The sequence below is a fragment of the Embiotoca jacksoni genome, unplaced genomic scaffold (genome assembly GCF_022577435.1).
Source record: "Embiotoca jacksoni isolate LCO1_2020_lvr unplaced genomic scaffold, fEmbJac1.0.p SCAF_5, whole genome shotgun sequence".
Classification (NCBI taxonomy): domain Eukaryota; kingdom Metazoa; phylum Chordata; class Actinopteri; family Embiotocidae; genus Embiotoca; species Embiotoca jacksoni.
Genome location: NW_027185403.1, coordinates 7,485,995 through 7,503,776, shown reverse-complemented (window position 1 = coordinate 7,503,776; position 17,782 = coordinate 7,485,995). Strand labels below are relative to the sequence as shown.

The following is a 17,782-nucleotide window of genomic DNA, read 5'->3' as shown; positions in this document are numbered from 1 at the left end:
AGGTACATTTATTTATATATATCTATATATATATATATATATATATATCTATATATATATATATACATATTGGTAGATCTCATTGAGCTGGCCATTTCAGAATTAGCTCACGTAGTAGGGTGTGCGCAACCTTGCTCTATAGGGATTTAAAGTATTACAAGTTATTGCTCACTATTGAACAAAACTGAGTTATATTTTTATATAAAATATCTTTGGATCATTGTTACTCACAAATTAATACCTAAACAGTATTTTAAATGTTGCAGGTGTCTGAGTTTGGACTCACTCTACCTTGTGTAAAGCATTGTATCGTATTAATAAACTCAATTTATTGTAAAATCAAATTCTGTGGTTCTGGGAACCACAGCGGTCAGATAAATGCAATGGAGTAAAAAGTGCAAAAGATATTTTTGAATTTAATGAGTTAGAACTTCTTTCATGTCAGTTGTTCTCTAGTACAAAGCCCCTCTCCCACAAAGTGTTAATGTCCTCTGTGGTTTTATCTTGTTTTCCGCCTACTGCACCGCTTATCAGATTGATTAGAATACGACGGTACGAAGCTTCTTTCATCAACGTGTAAAAACACAAATCACTCTGACCTAATTATAACAAAAGCTTGTTTCCCACAGACGGCATGGAGACAGTTTTACAGAACATACTGCTTTGCTGGTTTATTAAGGCCCTGTCACACTGTATGATCTTCTTGCTAAAACAATAATACAGGCTGAAAAATATAATAAGAGTAAACGGCACAGACAGGTAGACAAGGGAGGGAAACAGCAAGTAACACAGGAGGTGAGAGTGCGAGAGAGAGAGTGTGTGTGTGTGTGTGTGTGTGTGTGTGTGTGTGTGTGTGTGTGTGTGTGTGTGTATGTGTGTGTGTGTGTGTGTGTGTGTGTGTGTGTGTGTGTGTGTGTGTGTGTGCCTCCTCTCTCTCGTAAGTGGGCGTTACACTGGCATAAACCTTAAGAGAACTTGACTGAGTGCCATCCGGTGACACCCGCCCCGGCTTTTCTTTTTGTCTGCCGTCCAGCTTTTTTCCGTCTTATTGTCATAACCCCTCCCTTTCCTCAACCCTGTGGCCTCCCACCATTCTTACCTGGGAGGCCACGAGTCGCTGCTTCTGCTTTTCATACTCAACAGCCACCCATTCGTCCATCATTTGCCCTCCCCTCTTCTTTCTCTCCTCTCATACCTCCATCTGTCCTGCGCCTTTCTTTATCTGCCTTTAAAGCAGGAGGCAGGAAAAAGGCTAGCTGGTCCTTTGTGTGCTCGGCCTCAGTTTGTGTTCAGCCAAGCGGACAGAGCTCTTAAATCCAGGCCCGGGCTGTGGTACAATAGGAAGGATCAGGTCTTGAAAAGGCCCCCATGGTTCTCCCTATCTCTTTCCACCTTTCTATGAAAAAGACAGTTATTCTAAACAGGACGGCAAGAGGGGACAGAAAAAAGGGGGAACAAGATGCAGATGCTTAAAGGAGCGGACATAATTTTTTTCATCAGAGCAGCAGCAAAGATATTCTTTACTCCCTCTCATTCCTACTCTCCAACTCTCTTTCCCTGAGCCAAGCAACACTGGAGCTTCTTTCTTTTTTTTTTTTTTCTTTTTTTTTTATCCTTTTTTCTCCTTCAAGGCGAATTAATTAACTGAATGAATTAACACCAGGGCTGCTGCTGATGAGGAGCAGCATGATGATGATGATGATGATGATGATCACAGCAGCAGTTTTTACGAAGCTTTTTAACACCTAGAAGAATCGCACTGCTGACGCCAAGGCAGGAAGAAGCAAAGATGTCGACAACCTTGTCAAAAAAAAAAAAAATGAGAAGGAAAAAAAAACTCCACAACTAGGAAGGTATCACAGTCTGCCTGCTACAGTCTTTAGCCCAGAGCCTTGTCAAGTCTCTTGGCACTACTAAAGAAACCTTACTGCTGATGATGATAGGAGCAGTGGGGGAGGAGGGAGGGGGTGAGATGCGGAGGAAAAGGAAAGGCGGGAAGAGGATGGGAGTGAGATATAAGGGGGGAGGAAAGAAGAACCAAATTTAGGAGTGAGGAAGAAGAAAAAAGAGAAGGGGTGAAAAGGTATAAAGGTGAGGAAGAAGATGAGAAGAACAGGGTGAAATAAGGTGTTTAAGTTGTTGATCACGGCAGGCAGCGACACCCTGTCTTCAAAGAAAGAGAAAGAGACGAGAGCGACAGGGTGACAGGAGAAGCAAAGAGATGGAGGTCTTGGAGGAGAGGAAGAGGGGGAGTCCGGGAGAGCTGCAGTGAGGATTTTAATTAGCGGTAATTGGCCACCGAGGGAACAGAAACTGGGAAAAAGGGAGGCAGGAGGGGGAATATGAGAGGAGCATAACGCCAAGTTTTTGACAGAGTGATATCTTTCTCGCTTTGTGCCTCTATTTCCTTCAGCACTTTTACTATCTGGTCCTTTCCAGCTCCATCTTGTTTTCCCTCCATCTTTCGCCACCTCCAACTGTGAGACTCCCACCTTCCCCAAACACTATCTTTCAGTCGCTGCCAATTTCTTACTAAATATAAGACACTGCGAATATAATATATAGTATTTAGCACATTCAAATAAAATAAAGCAATATGTGCAATAACACTGAAACGTGCCGCACAGTTTAAGAATACATTAAAATGTTATTTGGGGGCTTTGGGAGCTGAAGTATTAAAAAAGAAAAGTGATAAATGTATGTATGACCCAAAATTAACCTGCAGAAAATGCATATAATGTTCTGTGATTAATGGGGCTGCAAGTTCTGGCCCACATTTTATTATTACTGTATATTAACTCTTAAAGAGGCTAAAATCAACATTTTATGTCAACAATGGATCACACGACTATCTGCATGAGAAAGGTGTCGATTGAAGTGATGAACCCACAGAGAATTATGACCTGACTGCAGCTCCGCTCTGCTCTGCTCTACAGAACTTTTAGCATCTTTCAGCTCATTGCTTTGGTTTGGTCTTTAGCCTGTATGTTCATTCTCACCACTAACTTTTTTTGTGTGTGCAAAAAGCTTAAAAAAAACTTCACTGTACACCTGCTCAGCACCAAACAGTAGACACAAACAGTTAGACGCTGGTGAAAACAGGGAACTATCCAGCTGGTATTTCTATCAGTAAATGGTGAAGCCAAAAACAAAGCTGAGCATGAGAATATACATATGTCCTAATTTCTTCAGGTGGCTACATCTTCAAATGAATGCTAATGTTGCTCATCTGCTGGAGATGTAAATAAGAAACTGCTAAAAACTGCTTGAGAGGTGACAATACAGTATGTCAATTTACAGCTTGTTTCAGTTTCTGTCTGGACTCAAATTCACTGTGTAAACATATGGGGTCTGGTTACGCTCTATAGGGAATCATTTGCAGACGTTGCATCTTATAGGCGTAGTCCTCGGGTTAATTTTTGAAACTATTGGATGAGCTAAAGCAGTAAGCAAAAAAATAAGTTATTGGAGGTTTATAATACTTGAACTGACCTTATAGGTCCCAAACTTCTGGAGTTGATATCCATAAGAAGATATTTTTGTGGTTTTCAGTACCCAAAACCATCTTAATATAGATATTTCTCTCCTCTCCTCTTAAAAGTATTTTTTGCACCTAGACCTGCTTTATCATACAAAATAAATATGGGACCTTTAGAGGAATATTTAAACTTCAGTAATCTGCCCTATCGCTTATGACGACAGTAATTGCTGTAATCTGGGAGCACAGAAAATAGGTACAATTGGGAAAACAAACACAATCTGCCAGATAAACTAGTGGGTTCACACCAGCCAACAGTTTTGCCAAATTAGTTGCCACTTTATTTGGAAGCAAAACTGAAAAGAGCTCACCAGAAAAATGTAAGAGGGCACAATTACTTTAAGTATGGTGTGCAGTGGTGAATGATTACCATGCCAAAAAAGGGAATTGTTTTTTTTACTGTTCACCTTTTTGTCTGACAAATAAATTCGACATTCGTTTTCAACCTTTTTGGTGATTTCTCACATGGTAAGGTTTTTCCCTGTCGTGCTGCCAAAATATCATCTGTATTTGATTAAAACTATTAAGCTGTAGGCCTGGTTGCCTGCTGTTTTACTTGTCTTGTGATGTTTATAACCTCAGTTGATCACAAAAGTCAGTGGCATTGACATCATTCGCTGCTTTTACTGGGTGTGAACTGTGACTGTGGCTCTGACCCCTTGTTGTCAATCTCTGTGTTTCTACTCTGTAGACCTGCCCCCTCCTGCACCCTCCGTCCCCAGTGTTGCATCTCAGTGTGTTTAGCAACGGAGCAGGGCTGGCTGGGGAACAGATTAGCAGGTCTACATCTGTGTTTATCGGTACACAGGTGAGCTCTGGGGCACTGGGTCGCCTGGACAACGCATTGGCCTGCGTTCCCTTGTCTGACAACAGCAAAACACATGCTTTTACTCGTCTATACGTGCACAATGTTCTTACAGCATCCATCGGGCTCACAACTGAGCAATACTTTGTGCACAAGCACACACATGCAGATCTCAAACCATTCCTCTCCTAATCCAAGTCCTCTTAATTACCCTGGCTCATATGCCTTGAAGCTGACAGTTGCTGATTTAACTGACTTTATATTTTCATTAATATGTGATTTTAGTCAGGGCCTGGTTGAAATTTCCCAGCTGTTATTTGTCAGCATCCCCAAATTGCATGTGACTCTTGCTAAACAGTGTGCTGTGCATTCCGGGTGTTGCTAGGTAACGATACTGGGATGCTGCTGGCTAAGTGGCTGCAAGATCATCGACGGACACTCCTGCATGGGAGGCTGACAGCAGGTCCTCTGGACCATTTGGCAACTTGCGAGTTAGATGCTCTTGAAATCCCACATCTGGTAGCAAGCCCATACAAATCAAGATCAAAGTGTTGGCTTTTAGATTAGACCTGTCTCTCAAACCCTCCATCTTTCGCCTGTCAAGTTTTATTTTAATTTCTCGCTCTTTTCCACGGCACTGCTTTGCCTTCACACAGTCCTCTGCCTGCTTTGTTATCCCTCCTTTACTTTCCCTCTGTTGTTGCTGTCTTGCCTCTCTGTCCCTCCTGCTGTGAGGTAATCAAGCCCTGTTGTGAGTGTTTAAGCATTGGAGGAGACGCATGTTGAATTATTCTTGGGACTTAATACTTTGTCTGGGAGGAGAGAGCCAGTCTCTGTACCACATGCTGGGTAATGGCCACGCACACATGAATGCAACGCGGAGAGGCTCCCGCACATACACCCACACACAGTTAGTCAGCCGGTGAGTCAAAAAGATGTCAGTCACACAGATCTCATGCTGACAGAGTTACAGGTAACAGAATGATGGGACCTGACAGACAGCCCTCACTGTACACATTGGTATACTGCACTGTCACTGTACACACTGATAAACAGAGCATGCATGTGAAGGGACCAGACTGTATGATCGAGTACATGAGAGAAAGACACAAGCACACAAATGTAGACACATAAGGATACAGTGACAAGCAGCAGCATCCTCTCACAGACATAAATTACAGCTAACATCCTCAAAGTTGAACAAGTAAACCAACAAAGGAGAACAGACCATGTAAGAAGACATCTCCTCCTAATTCCCTCCTGTCTTCAGCTCCCTCAGCTCCCTCACGTCTCTCCACTCCTCCATGCTGCTTCCTTCATTTTTTTTTCTCCACTCTCCTACTCTCTCCTTATCTGTCTTTTCTCCTGTTGCTCTCCATTCTGCCCTGAGCACGCCTTTATCAGCGCTTCGCTCTCCTTTTTTCCTCTCCTTTCTTCTCCTCTCTGCCACTGTGAACTCAAACTCTCCGTGGAACCAGAAGCTGATATCACAGTCTCAGTGTTGCTTTAATCTCTCTCTCGCACAAACACGCTGACACACACGCACACACCTGGGTGGCCATTATAACGTACAAAGCTTGTCTACTGAATTATTTCCATACCTATTAGTGTCATGTTTCTTTCTCACTCCACACCTCCAGACTTTTTAAATATTTTTTTAAGCCCCAACAGATGCTGACTCAAGTGATGTCATTACTTGAGGCAATTTATCAGATTCTGCGCAGCTCCCTCTGGAGCCACGAATGGATTTATTCAACTCTCTTTACATGTGTAGTAGTAATCCTCCAGAGCTGTGAGCAGACTTTGATGTCGGTGATGAAAATCGTTTTTTTTCCTTTTAAGAAATTCAATTTGGAAGAATAATTTGGGCACTAACAGTCCTGTTAGCTATAATATACTGAGCAATAACTGCATCATTATGTATCTGTTTTGCATTAAGCATCCAGTGCTGGGATATCACCACACTTCCAAGCAGTGCTGATATAAATGAGGCATATAAACCAGTAGTTCTCAACCTGGGTTCAGTCGTGCTTTATTGGTTGGCAACTGGTTTAACAAGCAGGCAGCCGAGCCGAGAAAGATGCGAGAGCTGGTGGGATACAAGACTCTTAGAAAAATAAATTCTGATAAAGGTGAAGCTGCCAAATCAAAGAAAGCTACCTGCACTATTTGCAACAAAAAAGTTTGCATATGTGCTTCAAGTCCAACATCTGAGCTGATGCTCACAGCAGAGAATACAGACACACACAACACTCCCATCTAAAGCCAGAACAAAGTAAATATGTTTGCCTTGTTGGCAAAATGGTTCATTATTACATTACATGCACTAAGTCATCACAACCAGATGACCCATTGATTTTTGGCTGGTATATATACTTTCAGGATAAGGATTGGATTTGGCTAAATTATTTGATTATTGATACAGAGAACCCTTAAAGTAATGTTGAAATATATATATATTTTTTTAAAATAAGAAATACAATCTGTGACAAAGAGTTGCACAGAGACAAAGATTTAAGATTAGTTGATTCACAAAAAATAACATGCAAAAATGATTTTTCTTTTTTTGGGGGGGGGGGGGGGGGGGGCTGGTTTGCATCTCGTATGCAATAATCTGCTGCTTTTATGTTTTCAATTTATTCTAAACTGTATATCTTGAAGATTGGGACTGTTGGTCCGACAAGAAAGATGTTTTGGTATTTTATAAACAAAACCAGTAGTTAGTTAGTAGAAAAAAGGCAACAATGAATAAAATCATTTCAGTCATTACATCAGTCTAATGTGATATTTCAACGGCTTTAAATATCAGCTAAAATGGAACAAAATAAATACTTTTATGTCCTCAGGGTCTAGAAAAATGAGACTGTACTCTTCTCTTAGCAGTTAGAGTTTTTCTGATTGAAATTGAATACGAGATAAAAATCCAGTAAGTGCTGTTTAGTTCTTCCTATTAACATGCATTACTGATGCTGACAAAGTCACATGTGTTTTATTCATCAGGGAAGCTGGAGGACAGTTTTTTTTTACGAAAACCTAGAAAAGTGTTTCCTGTCATGTTGACTCTTTGGTTTCATCACATTATATACGCTGCAGCAGAGTGGCACTTAATAATTGAGTGCCATTTACTTTGCTATAAATGGAAGGCAGTGAGTGATATTATCAAGGACACATATGAGCATATATGAGCTTCTGCTGGTGTTTGGTTTTGATCTGAAAAGGCAAACTGAGGAAGAACTGAGGAAGAACATTTCACTTAAGTTGAGAACATTATTTCCGTGAAGGGAACTAAAACATTTCTCTTTTACGCGACATTAGAAGTACTTTATTTTGTGTTAATTTTTCATTTATGAAGCTTTTAAACATTTACTTTTCTCTGAAAACTCAACAGTGCAGATTGCTCATTTTCAGCAACATCCTACATCATTGTCACACTTGCCCACACATTCACACCTGGAAGCAGTGCAGCAGAAGCACACTGAGCAGGCTGAAGTTGCTGGAAGTTACACAAACACTTGCACACTTTATACTCACACTTTGCTGGGAGGCCATAGCCGCAGGTGATCTTGGCCTCTCCTGTCTCACAGCCGTTGAGGGAAGCACACTCCTTTTTTAGCATGGGACCTGCAGCGCGGTGGATCGCTCCGTCCACTGGAAAGGAGACGGCAGGAGATTTAGAGAGTTGGCCTACTTATGTGAATCCCCTGCAATCTGACTACTTACAGGAGTCAAAATGTTGTTTGAAGTCCAGCGGACATATTTAAAGGAGTCAAAGCTTAGTGCTAAAAGGACCGGGATAATGTCAGCATTAGTGGTGAACGGGTGAATTTCTTGTCTCCTGCAGGTTGCCAACATCTCACCCTTAATCCTGCTTTTTTTCTAGTAATAAGTCATAGCTTCTGTCTTTCTAGTTGTCAGTCTATTTAATGGACTTTAGTGCCACTGCCTCAGTTAATTACTTGATTTAATGTGCTGTTAAGGACTCAGCTGACTTTGACTATTTGGTCAATTAGTCTTTATTAATTAAATTTTCATAAATCTACATAATATTCAGAAATGTGAATCTATCTTTGATCCCCACCACATCTAAAGACCGTGACTGTTCATTTCCAGGAGGGCAATGATGCAGCAAAAGCAATTTTACAGCTGTGCCAATTACAGTTTCAGTCTGGCACATTTCCTAAAAGTTAATATTTATACAGTCTTGAGGTTAACAGCTTTATTAGTAGTATCTCAGCATTACGGACCCAAAAAAGCAGCAATTAACTTCTCTCAATCAAAATCAGACAATATAGAAACAACTCATTTAAATGCAGCCATCCCTGATATAATGCAACAACAAAAGTCAATATATTTAGCTTATATTTAACAGTACAACCGGTAATTGTAATGCAGTAGATTTTTTTGTGATTTGATTGGCTCCTGGTCAGACAGGGTGTGTAATGGTCAACAAGGGACAGCGGAGGAAGTTATAATGGAGCTACAGGCTGAACACACGATTCTGTTATCTATAAAATAACATTTACATATTACTAATGTACAACAGTCACGTTGCTTTGTAATACTGTTTTGCCTGTGTGTGTCTGTAGCTTGTAATGTTGAAACAATGTATAATTTTGTAAACGTAATGAAGAGCCTTTTTAAGTATTTTGGGGTGTTTCATGTCTCTACTTGAAGGTTGGGAGAGGATGGGATGAAAGGCAATTAAGAGACGAAAGAGAATGGAAATGACATTGAGGTTCACAGGCTTGTTTTTAACAACCAACGCAACCAGAGAACCCACTTAAAGTAAGATGTTTTTAATGATAGTATCTGCAAAATGTTTACTGAAATTATAATAAAAAATATTTCTGTAAAATATCTACTTTTGCAATACTTAATGTTTTCTGTGGCATTATATTCACACTGTCAGTCAACATTTTGATTTTTTTGTTGTTGTTGCATATTTAATAATAATCCGATCTTCTTGATTGACTGTCTACATTATATATTGCAAGTGATCAGATCTATACCGTGTGTTGTGGTCGCAGTCCTCATCCTCGCTATGGTAATGACATTGTATGTCAAAATAGAAGTAGTTGACACGAACTAAACAAATTGGAAGGAAATTAAATGGGCTTGCTTAATTACCACGTGGTGATGTGGAGCCACAGTGTATGTTTTATAAAAACAATGAGACAGGAGGAGGCTTTTCTGCTGCGGTGGCCGCCTCCACAACCAAACTAGCATGTTTCCTGTACGCGTGATGTACCGTAGGACTTCACAATTATGGATAAAATTATAGTTATGATTTTCTAGCTTATAACCGAGATCACGATTCTTTTTCAAATGTTTATTGATCTCATTTACTCACTAGGTTTTTCTTCCCTTACTGTTGGTTCCTGCTGCTCTGCATCACATGGTGTGACCCCACATTGTCAGGCATGAGATCACAGTAGTATGAATGAATACCAAAATTAATGGCGCAACCCTAGCACTTTATTTGACATCAAAAGCCAGAGATGTAAAAAAACAAACAAAAAAAAAACCTGTAATCCTAGCAGTCAGACCTAAACAGATAGGCCAAATTGCTATTAAAATTGTACTTTAAACCACAAACACTTGTGGTTTGAAATAGACTAAAAATCTGATCTAATGAAATTTTACATATAGGTTCTAATCAGATATTCACATAAATCAGATTTGTCCCTGGGAGTCTGAACATAGCCTCGGTCACATGTGGAAGAAAGATAGAAGTTCTGTTTAAATAATGGAAAAGTCAACGGAAATGTCCACCTTATGAATATTTAACCAAAATCCCAATCTTTGCCAAACCATAACCAGAGTACTTTTGTTTGCCGAAACCTAAACACAGAGCTCCATGCAGTGCCGAAGCCATGATCTTTTTCAAGCCACTGTCGGGCCTGAACACCTCCCTTAGACTTACATGGGGTACATAATCGTGCTTCTTACATTTGAAAAAACAACAACACTGCCTCTCAAAATAATTCTGGCTGCTTTAATGTGTCCTTCAATATGTAAACAAAAATATATTAGCAGTATAAACTGAAAAAACCTTTTTTTATAGAACAGGCCAAAAAGAGTGTTCTTATTCAAACATGGTTGCGTCAGAGTGTTAATAACCAGCATCAAAGTGATTTAACCTTCAGCAGCATCTGTCGTCTGCTGAGATCAAGACTCTGCTTCTATGCTGAGAGAATATTAAGGTCAATTATTGAGAGTCTTGATGGAAACAATTCATAATTAACCCAGAATAGACACATCTGTCAGGAGTGGCTTTGTCACTGCACTGGTAGACTTGTCAGCGCTTGGTGAAAATAGTATAGTAACACCCATCCATATGCCACAGCTCAGCATGTCGGCCTGTGGGTCTTATCTCTGTCTGAGTGTATTGCGACCAGCTGTTACAGCGGTGTGTTTCGCCAAACTGAGTAGCTCCAGGCAGGGGTCTGGTGCTATCTGAACGTTATTTTGTTAAGTTGGCATATCGCATGCGGTGCTGAGCTGTACTGTGCTGTGTCATGCTGTGCCATGTTGAACTGGGCGGCACTGTGAGTGAAGAACAAGTGCGAGGGTGTGACAGGCGAGCTCTGAGCACTGGCTACCTCCTCGGGGTGCACAGAAACAAGCTCAAATGTGTGTGTGTGTGTGTGTGTGTGTGTGTGTGTGTGTGTGTGTGTGTGTGTGTGTGTGTGTGTGTGTGTGTGTGTGTGTGTGTGAGAGAAATATTGCATGTATATGTCCCTGTCACAGCACTCGTGTTACTGGGCACACTGTATTTATGTGTGTGTTTTTATGTGTACGTGTGGTGAGTGTGATGAGCCCTTGAGGTGACACACACGCACACACACACACACGTACGCACATACACGCGTGCACACACACACACACACACACACACACGTACACGCGCACACACACACACACACACACACACACACACACACACACACACACACACACACACACACGTACACGCGCACACACACACACACACACACACACACACACACACACACAGACGCACATGCACAGGCACAGGCACACACACACTGCACACTCTAACTTTGATGCAGCCCAACACTGAAATAGAGAAGAAGTGTGATAAGACGAAGAGATGGAGAGGAGAAGGAGGGAGGAGGAAGGGAGGGGAATAAGGGAGAGCTGCAGATGTAAAAATAGTCTGGAGGGAGATAAGGAAACAGGCGAGAAAAATAGAATGAAAAGAAAAAGAAATGGAAATTGAACTTAAATATAAAACAACAATATCTTTTGTTTAGTCTCATGCTTCATGTTTGACAGATACATGACTGTGTACATGCATGTGTGTATCTGTGCATGTGTTTTTGTGTGTGTGTGTGTGTGTGTGTGTGTGTGTGTGTGTGTGTGTGTGTGTGTGTGTGTGTGTGTGTGTGTGTGTGTGTACCATTGCAAACTGGCCCTTTTCCCCAGTCTGTATGAGTGGACTGCATAGCCTTAAGCTACAGCAATGCTTTTTGACCTGACTACTGCTGTGCTCTCAGTCTGGCACACACACAAAGCTGTACTATAGCTGAAAAACACACACACACAATGAAGTTTGCACACATGCACACACAAGAGCCTACATGCATGGGTGCACATGCAGCTTTAAATACAGCTGAATGCCAATATTAAGTAACACGTGTCGTAGCACAGAAGAATTGTGCAGAAGACAGTTGACTTTGGAGTTTAATAACATCTGTAAGACCATGTGACAATAAAAGGATGTCAAACCACTGATCCCTGCATGTTACCATACAAGCAACCCATAGACACCCGATTAATGCATTGTTTCTGCAGCTTGATGCATTTGACCCCTCACATCAGGGCCAAAGGTGGGGGCCTGAGATCTGGTTTGACACCCCTGGTGCTAAGGTGGTTGGCTCATTACTGTCATGGATGGATTACTGAACAAGCCTACTGGACGTAAGCTCCTGATCCAGAGCCTGTGTATGACGTGAGAAGTGAGAGAGTCAATCAAATGAATACAACGGGGTGTAAAACAACCAAGGAGAGATTCAAAACGACCACAAAGAGACGCTGTCCTATTATGACAACACACTGAGAATCTTTGGGTAATTATTTTGGGGTGGGAAATTCTACTAACCCAAATAAGTTTCTGCATTTATTCCTCATGTCATCCCCTCATGCAGATCCAGCACGTGGAGACATCACTGCAGTGTCCTTGATTATTTTTGAATTTCAGTTGGTGAACAAGTACAAACTGCAGCCAACACATTCCTTCCTTACAGCTGCAAATAAGGTCATTTCGACGACACACCCATCATATTACAGCTTTCACATGAATCAGGCTTTGTGCATTTAGCTGAAAGAGGCTTTGATGTTCTCATGTTTAAGTTAAATTGCTCCTTGTCAAACGGAGATGAGAGGAGCGGGGAGAGAATCGACTGTGCTCTCGCTCTCTCTTTCTGGACACAGCCCGAACCTGGTGGGTACAGTTAATAAATACCCACACACCTAATCAGCCTCTCCGTGACTCCCACCTCTCATATGCATAGAAGCTATCCCTCTCATTGGATTCACAGAAGACAGACCATGTTAGCTTTCTTTCAGACTGTGGTAACTTCTGACTCTGTGGGGGCCGGTGTAATAGCCCAGCATGAGCACGGCACGCTACTGAGTAGATTCAGACACTCTTCTGTCACTTCAATGCGGACAGAAATATGAGGGGGGAATTCATGAGCGGAGGGGAGCGCAAATGAAAGACGTGTTTGAAGTAAAGCTGCACCAGCAGTACTTTTTCAGGGCAGGCAAGCACTATATGCAAGTGTATTAGAGTTCAAGGATGGCCTGCAACCAAGAGCATCAATATTATCTATTACTTCTACGGAACAATATCAATGGAGTCCGTCATGCAGCAAAAAGACAAAATGACTAGATTGAAATCCATTTTCCTTCATGAAATATTTAACTTTGTTAAATTAGGAGAAAGGGGAAAAAAATAATTCTGAATTAATTTCTGTTGGTACCAGAGTCTCATTTTAGCCCATTTCTTTTCCACTGGTATTTCCTCTATGTTGTGTTTTTAGCATGATTCAAGGAATAGCTGTCAGGTGGTCAGTTCAGTCACTACAGATTTTAATATCTCAACAACACTTTCATGGATTGCCATGGTAATTGGTACAGACATTTATGCTCCCCATAGGATGATTTCTAGCGACTTCAGTGATCTTCTGACTTTTCCTCTTGTGCTACCAGAAGGGTGACAGATGTAGTTTTGAGTAAAATGTGTCACTGCATTCATTGCTAAACGACTTGGTACATTTATGCTTCCCTGAAGCCCGATTGGTATTATAACTTGAGGGTGAGTGCTACACTTTTCTAGTCTGGCTATCAGGTCAGACTTTCCATTCATCAAACACTGACAACGTATGACTAACAACATTTCCAGCAGAGATACTTTCAGTGTTTGATGCTAATTAGCATTAATTACCACATTAAAATGACTGACTGAGTTGGTGATCATGGTTAACATTATACCTTCTGACCATCGACATGTTATCATGGTTACTGTGAGCATGTTAGCATGCTGACATTAGCCTTTTATTTACTTTGTGCTAAAATACAGTATCTCTGTTCTTATTTAATGTCTATGTCTGTATTATATTTACTGCAAATTGCTTTCCCTATGGCATAAAAGTATTACACTGGCTCAGTGTACACTACCATGTATTTTTATTGATGTATCCCTCTATTTAGGCAGGGACACAGGGAAAGTCCTTAACAAATTAGCATCTGAATGGAGTCAAAGGATACTTGTTGTTTATACTCTGCTGACTTCATCACATGCAAATCGAACACCTGAACTACTCAAAAATCAGCCATAATTGGCTACACCCAATGCAACCAATACACATCAACAGATTATAATGAATTAATCATTGATTTAATTTATATTACTAGACACTAAAAATCTTTTAAGAAGTGTCAAACTCATTTCCATATTACAAAAACAACATTCATTATTTAGGCTTCATTATCATACAAACTATCACATCAATGTTTTCTTCCACTGCCGCTCGGTCTTCCATGGAATGAGAGATAGGGGCAGACAAACAAAGAAACAATGGAGAGAGATGGAGAGACACACACAGTCGGAAAAAAGAGGAGACGGGAGATTGAAGAGCACAGTTGGACGAGGAGAAATGAGTTTGGAAGGGGATCAAGTGTAAAAAAAAAAAATTGTGGGTGGAGAAGGGATGAATGTTCAGCATGGGGTTCAGAAAGAAGAATGGATATAAAGGATATAATGCATGGATGGTTGCAGGAAGGGGGTAGAAATTAGTGTTTTGGCTTCTTTAAACCAGTGACCAGCCAGCTTAGGTGTTATCACGTCTCCCTCACAGGCTCTGTATTGACTGACTCTGGGGGTGGGGGGGAGGGAGGGGATGTAGGAGGATTGCGAAGTGATAATTGGCGATATGCTTACCTGGCAAGGAGCCTGCAACCCCCAGCAGGGCACACAAACACAAAGACACACACACATACACACATACACACACAGCCTGCAATGATAGATGCCAGGACAAGCTTTACCCCCTGCAAACGCCAACCATCCACCCTTAACAAACACATCCACACACACAAGAGAACCGACACAGGTAGATTGACATTAGAGTAAAACCAATCCCGATGTCTCTCCTATGGAATACTAATGCGGCTGCCCTTGCCAGCTGACCTCTTATAGGCCAAACAGGCTGTCTGTCAAACTAATGGGGCGGAACGCTGGCATATTGCTTTCCCACAATCCCTCAGCAGAGCCGGGACACTCATTTACTTCAGTCAGCTTGTTGCCAAGGCAACATTTAGGATGGGACTGGTGGTGAATGGATGCACAAACATGCACGCTGCTTGACACACACACACACTTCTGTATATGCACTTGTATATATATATAGACACACATACACGTAAACACACGTTTACACACGACCACGGAGCAACCTGTTAAATGCTGCTGCTATGAACTTAAACACACACGTGTGCGCGCAAACAAACAAACACACACACACACACACACACACACACACACACACACACACACACGACTGTTGCTAACAGCAGTAGAACAGACAAAATTATGTATGCAGCTGAGACACTGACAGCATTGTCTGCATGTAGAAGGTACACTAAGTGCTCTTTGCCTCTCGTTTCATCTCCACGCCCCAAAACCAATCTTCTACTCTCCCCCTTCATTCACAATACATGCACTCTGGTTCATTTGTTCCGAAAACCAAGCAGACAAGCCTATTCTCCCCGTGCGTTTTTCTCCTCATCTAGACAAGGCGAAAGCAGAGAGAGAGGGCTGCAGACACACAGGGACAACAGCCGAGAGACTTCTAGTGCAGGGTATCACACCCCATTCCCATTCTTGAGGATTGATTATAGATGTCAACTCACACAAATTCAGCACAGCTTTTCAGTTCTGCAAGAAATGCAGTGCGGGAAGATTTTGTTCTTTTTATTTCGCCAGTGAATTAAAAAATGTAAGAGAATGAAATTTTAATTGGGACCATTCTCATCTATTGTGCACTGTGCCCGGATGTCTTAAAACACCTAAACCAATCATGCAGACAGTGTCGCATGGCTGGTTCACATCCTGTGCTCTCTGTCCATACAGACCCAGAGCAGGATCTCTGATACCTGCTGCCTGTAGCTGTGTATCTATTTGATCACCAAGTTGTTATTATGAAAGTCCACACATCATAGCAGATTAGGGGTTTCAATAGATTATGGAATGACCTCAGATGATTTGCTGTGAAAGTGCTTAAAAGGAGAGATTTCCAATTTTTCTATTTTATCTTGGTATAATACATCCCACCAACCAGGCAAATTGCAGCAAAACTCTGAAATCACTGTCAACTTCTTTGTTATAGCTTCATTGAAAATGTCTTTGGGAATATGCCCCACTAAAGTAGACTCATATTACCAGATATATGGGTCCGAACACACTGCATTTTGGATTCTTTCCAGTCGTTGCATCCCAAAGGGCATAGACTTTGGCTTAATTTATAAACTATTAGAGCAAGGCAAGGCAGGCAAGTTTATTTGCATAGCACATTTCAACAAGGCAATTCAAAGTGATTCACATAAAACAATTAAAAGCATCAAAACACCAGGCAAAGGAAAAGCAAATTTAAAAAAAATTAAGAACATTGATCGAAACATTGAAAACAGTCATTAAAACATTAAACAAGCTAAAAAAAAATAGAGTAAAAGTTGCAGTGCAGTTTAAGAAATAAAATACAGTAATAAAATGCAGGAAATTGATCAACATCCTTGAGTCTGGTTCAATTGAAGGCAGCAGCAAACAGAAAAGTCTTCAATCTTGATTTGAAGCAGCTGAGAGTCTCAGCAGACCTGCAGCTGTCTGGGAGTTTGTTCCAGATTTGTGGAGCAGAAAAACTGAACGCTGCTTCTCCATGTTCAGTTCTGACTCTGGAGGCAGAAAGGAGACTCGTCCCAGACGACCTGAGGGGTCGGGATGGTTCATAAGGTCGCAGCAGATCACAAACGTATTTTGGCCCTAAACCATTCAGTGCTTTATAAACCAACAGCAGGATTTTAAAGTCAATTCTTTGTTGGACAGGAAGTCAGTGTAAAGACTTCAGAACTGGAGTGATGTGATCCACTTTCCTGGTCTTAGTGAGGACTCGAGCTGCAGCGTTCTGAATCAGCTGCAGCGTTCTGATTGACTTTTTACAGAGACCTGTGAACACACCGTTACAATAGTCGAGTCTACTGAAAATGAATGCATGGACAAGTTTTTCCAAATCCTGTTGAGACATAAGTCCTCTAATCCTTGATATATTCTTCAGGTGAGCAGCCTCTAACTAATCGTCATTGACCTCAATATAACGTATGTTGTGTGACAAAACTCACCTAGGTGTAAACGACAGACAAAACCTCCCCATTGTGAGCAGAGTGCAACGCCAATGTCGGGATATGACCATTGCAGACATTTTATTTACAGCTTCAATTCCTCAACATTCACTGGTGTTGCTACAACTGCTCATATTGCTTCATGTCGCGCTTTCACAGCTGCCGTTGTTGGAACTACATTTCAAAACAAATGCTTGATTCTTCTGGTCACCGATGGGTCCGCCCCTAAAAGTGTGCTAGACCTTCATGTGAACTGGGATTTCAGACTGCAAGCACAGTGAAGACTGAAGCCGTGAGCGATAGGCAGTCGAAGCCAGGCTACAACCTAAGCCGTAATGATAAGGATGATTATTATATATATATTATATAATATTGAGTGAAATAGAAGGTTAATAGGGACAATGTTACTTTTCATACCATGAGCAGGAACATGACAAAATCTTTAGTGAGCTAAATCATGTGGGTGTTTTTGTCCTGACTGCAGTACCACAGCTCAGCAAGGAAACACTGTTCACAGA

General features: G+C 41.3%; 1 protein-coding gene across 3 annotated transcripts in view; it reads right to left on the bottom strand.

Annotated features, from left to right (window-relative positions):
* Positions 1-17,782, bottom strand: part of macrod1 (mono-ADP ribosylhydrolase 1) — a 114,885-nt gene that overhangs the window by 25,949 nt on the left and 71,154 nt on the right. For 2 of the 3 annotated variants that reach the window (XM_069171305.1, XM_069171304.1), the window contains exon 5: positions 7,875-7,991. The exons of the other annotated variant lie outside the window; for it this stretch is intronic. In XM_069171305.1, the coding sequence (XP_069027406.1) occupies positions 7,875-7,991 (117 nt within the window). The remainder of the gene's footprint in view (positions 1-7,874; positions 7,992-17,782) is intronic. 3 annotated transcript variants of the gene reach the window in all.